Here is a 6,544-nt window from a genome sequence, read left to right on the forward strand (position 1 = left end):
TGGTTATGCAGATTTAATGGCCTTCTCCTTAGTGGCAGCAAGTGAAGTCCTTGATGATGAACCTAAGAGTTTTAAAACTGCTATTGCTTGTAAGGACAGAAAAAATTGGCTTACAGCCATGGATGAGGAGATGAAATCTCTATATGACAATAATACATGGAGTTTAGTAAAAAGGCCTACTGATTCTAGATTGGTAAGCTGTAAGTGGATTTTCAAGATTAAAAAAGGAATTCCTGGGGTTGAAAAAGGAAGATTCAAGGCTAGGCTTGTTGCTCGTGGGTTCACACAAAGGGAAGGCATTGATTTCAATGATGTTTTTTCTCCAGATTTTCAAAGAATTTGATTCATATGCCAGATTTATCTCAAGCTAAATTGAAGAGTCTATTTCTTAAAGGCTGTGAGAGTTTGGAAGAAGCTCCTTCACTCAAATTTCAACAAATTCTTGCTCACAAATGTTTTCAAAAGAAAATATAGTAGCAGAAACAAATTACAATATCAATTATAATGATATAGATTATAATCACATAAATTTAGTTTGCCTTTCTGTTCATCAAATAAGTTTGTGGTTTAATCACCAGTTGGTCAAAAAATGACTGTAGTACATGCAATTGAAAAATAGCACTTCTAGTAAGAAAAACATACCTCATCAAATGGAAGAGTACTAGGCTTGTCCAGTAATTATTGTTGCAACCTCTGGAGAAGGAAATTCAGCCAAATTAAGGGATAATAATACAAGAGAATGCAACTCTAAAAATGTTTTAACTGAACATCGACCTCAACATCATAGTCAGATGGTAAGATCCTTAAATGCCTCGAGCTTACCGTTTGATGCAAGAGATTCTGCAGTTTGTCCAACTACTGAATGGTTTCCATTTTCTGAGTTGTTACTTTGGTTGTACACAGAGTTGGGCATGGCAGAGCTGAGTCTGCCCTCAAAGTATGTGGAGTAAGGAGAGTACTTGGCACATTGCTCCTTCCATCCTACAAAAAAAAAACATAACATTATGCCTATTAAATGCCAGTATCATTTTGATCAAATAAGCATCTTCTATCAAGTACTTGGCTTAATAATAACCCTCATCCCAGTCTCTAAATAATAATCCTACTTAACACAATGTAAGGCAACAACAACAATTTTCCATGTGTACCATCAGGCACCATGTTCACTAGATATATATAGAGATTTCCGGTACTCACTTAAAGCAGCATCATGGTCAAGAAGAACTATTTCTAGGAGTTTGTGGACTCTGACACAGTCCTCAAGTGTCCATTCCCTGATTGGCCCAAGTGCTCTGTTTCTGCAAAATGATGACATGTCAAGTTTCCATGTAACATGACAAAACATGTTAAGCAAAAATGAAACTCCTCAAAGCAATGTACAGCATCTATCTGGGTGTTCAGCGTTCACCCTCAGTAGTTGCTTTACAGTTGGCCTTATGCAGCTCAAGACAAAAAGAGGGGTCAAAATAAAAGCTTCTCAGCCACACGCTTAAACAAAAGCTTACCTGAAAGGCAAGCAAAACCTTCTGTTTTATCACATTCACATCAAAAGAAAGATAAACAAAATTAAAGAATCCTGGTAAGTGCATGAAAACAATATCTCACCAAAAAAACCCAAAACGTTATAAGTTCAATAAAAATTGAAAGAGAGTGGAATGTGTACAGTAATCAAATCCTATTTCCCATGGACAACACAGCTATTTTAACTGCTCCCAGAAGATATCTGCCTTTCACAATTAAGCTAAACCGGTTCACACAAGTAAACCGTAAAAATTCCAAGGTAAATGCATGTGAAAACCTCTAGACTATAAACAAAAACTTACTAAAGATCTCAGATATTGTGGCCACTGGCCAACAATATCAAATCTCTTTAAGAAAAGAATAAACCATGAAAGACCATTTCAAAATATATCGTCAAGTGTATCTATAGATACATACACATGCACAAACTATATCTTGTAGTATAACAATGATTTTAATAGCAAAATATCTCTGCTACAAGATTAAGAAGGGGAAAAAAATCATAAGATTATATTAAGAAAAAAATCCATAAAACTTATTCCTGAAAACATTTACATTAAAAAAACTTTCATTAAGAATCCTAACCAACCTTGCCCGAGTATAAATCAATCGCGGTTAGGGTGTGCTCAATGGCCTCATCAATTTTAGAAAGAGCGATTTCATATTGTCCCCTTCTGTCGTAATGCTGGATCCAAACAGAAATTCTAAGCAAAAACAAATATCCCAACAAAAAATATTTAAGGGGGTAGCGAAAAGAAGAAAAATAAAGGTGGCTAACCTGTGCTAATAGGAATAAGGTCCACATAAGAGTTGAAGGAGGTTCTTTCTCTGACCTGCATTTAAAGTAAATATTTTTTTTTAAAAAAAGTGACATCATCAATAAGAATTACCAAAAGAATGCCTCTGGCAACAAAACCATGTGCCAGACTAAAAAAGCACTTACAAGATAAAATATTAGAGCAAATCAGAGCATTCACCATTCACAACTAAAATCTAAAAGCAAGGAGATAGTTTTATAATATTATGACACGTTCAGTGACCACAAATCTAAAATCATGTTGCTTAGATCATCTGCTTCAGTATGACAGAAACATGATTGACTGTTCATATATAAAGAGAGCAGGAAAAAGATAAGTCTAGTTCACTCGACAAAACCAAAACAAGGAAAAACAATATCAACATACATCATTGAAAAGAAGAGAGAAAACAAGGAACCATAAATACCTTAGTAAGGAGGGGCCTAATATAATTTTCAGCTGCTTCTCTAAACCTGACACATTGCAGAAAGTTGAGCGGTATTCTCTGAAACACCCAACCCAACAAGATTCAGTGATAACTCAAAAAAGTCCATAAATAAGAAGAGCATAAAAAAATAATAATAATGATGATGGTCATTCTAATGCGGTAGTAACCAAAAAGTGGTACCAAGAAGCTAATTTAATTGCATTCAACTCATAAATCACCTGAGGACTTTTCAGCTAAGCATTTCTAATATTAAGTAAATATGATAAAGTCACGTCTAAAATGGAATGGTATACCATGAAAGAAATTTGGAAATTAATAATAAATCAATATTAAGTTCAATAGGTCAACCCATTGAAAAATTAACGAAGTTCTCCCCCTTTGAAACTAATTAATAGCAGTTTATTAGTTAAAATTTACCAAAAATAATATCAACAGATACATGCAGAACAAAAAGAATCCAGTGTATAAATTTAAAATCAACTCCATCATAGCAGTGCACAATATTTGATAGAATAAAGCCCGATGTTATTACAAGTTTGTGTAATAGCTAATAGTCTTCACAGCATTCAGATAAAATGGTAACCATTACAAGGAAAGCAGCAAAGTTAAAATTCAGATCACTCAATATTTTACCTTGACAGCAGAAGACCAAGTGTATTGCTGCCTAAGAGAATTGTACAATGAATCCAGCTGTTCAATTTGGTCGGGTGAATACTGACCATTTTCATAATAGAGCCCAACACATTTGTGAAGGCCTTCATAGTATCTGAATTGAACTCAAAATAACAAGTTCAAAATATAAATCAAATTTTCACAAGGAATTGATATTTTAAAAAGAAATACAGCATTAGCATTACTAAATTTTCACGTATGGACAACTAGATTGACTTAATTTCAACAATAACATCAGGAACAAGATTTCTTAAATGCTAGAGTTGCTCCATAATCTGCTTCTCAAGCACATAGAATGATCAGCAACTTATCAGTAATCTCTCTATAGTAACTAATAAACAAGCTTTCAGCTTTTAAATCAACAGCCTTTGTAAAGAATCCTTTCGGTCACAAAATCATCCACATAACTCATAATTGGCAGATTGAATTTTACTATTCAGCATGCTTTTTGGGAAAAAGAAAAAATAAGAGTCTTAACAAATGCCCATTTCTAATGATCTATCAGGTAAATCAACTATACATCTCATTAGAGAATCATACAAAAATTTCTAATTGGCACTTGACTCGAGACTATTAGCTTTTAATTATTTTCAGCCACAAGAAGGCTTTTTAAAAAGATCAAATATGCATGCACCTTGCTCTTGTCCAAGAAGGGTTTTTACATAAACTATTCTTTCCAATGATTATCATCTTCGATAATTATTTTCATTGAAATTAGTAAACGGAGCCTTGGTGTCACACATACACTGGGAATAAATAATAATGAAAAGGGACCTATACAAAGGCAAAACCATAATGCAAAACGATATGACTCTCTAAACGAAACTTCAAAACATTCAAAACGGCAGAATAAGAAAAGGGAAGGCTTGTATTAGAGTTCTAAGATATAAATCCACAACGAAAATAGCCAAGCAATTTTTAGAGTGTATTATAATAGTGGCAAAAAAGAAAAATAAAAGAGGCATTGGTTACCAAATTCAGTTTCTGCTTTTCCTGTTCTTGAACAGATCTCAAAAGATTAGCTAAATCAACTCGATCGTACTCAGAATTCTGAAATAGGGACTCCATTTCAATGACCTGAACTCGGAAAAACACAGAAACCTGCTTCACAAACTTAAATACAGAATATAAACATATATTTATATGTGAATTTCAAAATTTGGGATGTGAATATGGATACCAACTTGTTTAGAGTAGTTATTGAACTCCAGTGTAATGTCACTGCAAAGCTATTGATAGGCCAATTCATTTCTCGAAATCATATACTCTGAAAATCCCCTGTACCAAAAAATTGTCATATACAGAAAAAGTAAAAACTATTCCTAGAAATGAATACAGTTAATCAAAATTTATAAAATATGAACCAAAAGAATTCCCAGCTAAGCATTTCAACAGTTCAACCTCCAGTCATCTTTACAATAAACTAGACATTATATTTTTTTAAAATTATAGAATAGGGTATTCTATAAGTTCAGTGTACCTTTAAAAGAAAAGTAAAGTTCAGTTATAACTAAGTATACCCCAAAAAATATATATTTTATTTAAAAAGTCATTTAGATAAGTCTTTTGCAAGAACCACTGCAACAAATTGTGGGCTATCATCATCCAGTAGAAAACAATTTGTTATTTCCCATAAGAGACACTCTCACTCAAACTGTGAAAAAGAAACAGAAAACTCAACTTACCGTTGCCGGTAACGCTTATCCACATGAGTTAGACCATGATATTTGTCTGGCAAGGGCAGTAGAGATTTTGTAAGAATTGCAAAAGAGTTCACATAGACAGAAAGCTCCCCTAAAGAAACAAAGAAATAAGTTCAATTAGTTTCTCACCTCAAAGGGAAATCACAAAAAAAGTAATAAGCCAGTCAAAGCCAATGGCATTTTTTATAAATGGCATTGGTTTATCTAAATAGCTTCCAATACAAATAGGGTAAGAATAGCTTCACCTAGAAGTAACTATAAATTCAACAATCAGCACCTAATCGCAAATAGGTGCAAAAGATAAATTTTTTTAGTACTTGCCTTTCTCATTTCGCTTAATTGAGCCACTTGTACCAAGTATGTCACCAATATCAACAAGATTCTTAAGCTCGTCAAACTGATCACTTAAAAATCTCGCCTTTTCACAATAAAGCTGTTTCAAACATTGAACAACTTGAGTGAGGATTCTTCCATACTACATGTGAGCAAAGATTTATAGAAAGTTTCTGAAGAAACCATCCCTACCCGCCAAAATTTACAAACTTTGGAAAACACCCCATTTTTAAAAAAAAAAGGTAACTAACTTATATATTTTAGATCAAGCATCCCATAAAATAGACATGCTTTTAAGAACTAAACCACCTAATCACATCTTATTATTATATTTTTTCTTTATTATAAGTATCCATCTAATAAAGAGATGGCAAGATCATTGTAAGGACAAAAAGCTGAGGTGGGGATACTTGAATTGTCCCAGAATCATCTCTTAGAGTGAGAAATGCAAGCTTTCCAAATGCTCGACGAGCCACAATTCTTCCGACGATTGATACATTGTCTTGCTCACCATTCATTTCTTCGCCATTTTCTAAATTTTTATAAGTCTCTTGCAGCTGATTAGCAGAGTGAGTCCTGTCCCACTTATATGCATACGGTTCCAGCCCTTTGCTTCTCAATTCTTCTATCTACACAAAACACATCCACACAGACCTATGTTTATTGAGCAGTATTGAAATAACAATGTCCCTCTAACACACATTTCACCGAACAGTTTATGGGCATTACTTAATTGCCTCAAACAAGGATATGTAATCAACGTCTAATTTCGAAACCTAGAGTTGGGAGTTAATCATCTTCATAAATTTTCTCCAAACAAAAAAAAATACATATATATATAATAATAAATTATCATAGAAATACCTCAATCAAAACTTTGGAGAAACCAATTCAAAGAAGAATGATAAAGAACAGACCTTCTGCAAGCGAATAGCTCGAACTGACTCTGGTGTCGTGTGAGGGCTTGGGTCCGCGTGGTCGAAGCTTCGACGGCCTCTGAAGATCCCTAGCCGGCGCGTGTAGGGGAAGATAGCGATCAGTCTCCACAAAGACAAAGGTGAGAAAGAAAG

The 6,544-nt window shown here is 33.8% G+C and overlaps 1 protein-coding gene across 1 annotated transcript; it reads right to left on the bottom strand.

Moving 5' to 3' along the window:
* Positions 1–647: 647 nt before the first annotated feature.
* LOC133806784 (N-terminal acetyltransferase A complex auxiliary subunit NAA15-like) lies at positions 648–1,345 on the bottom strand. Its single transcript, XM_062244872.1, has 3 exons — positions 1,198–1,345; positions 823–981; positions 648–693 (listed from the first exon to the last, which is right to left on the bottom strand). Exons 1-3 carry the CDS (start codon positions 1,343–1,345, stop codon positions 662–664), a joined length of 339 nt encoding a protein of 112 aa, XP_062100856.1. The 3' UTR covers positions 648–661.
* Positions 1,346–6,544: the final 5,199 nt, after the last annotated feature.

Source organism: Humulus lupulus, chromosome X (assembly GCF_963169125.1).
Source record: "Humulus lupulus chromosome X, drHumLupu1.1, whole genome shotgun sequence".
Lineage (NCBI taxonomy): Eukaryota > Viridiplantae > Streptophyta > Magnoliopsida > Rosales > Cannabaceae > Humulus > Humulus lupulus.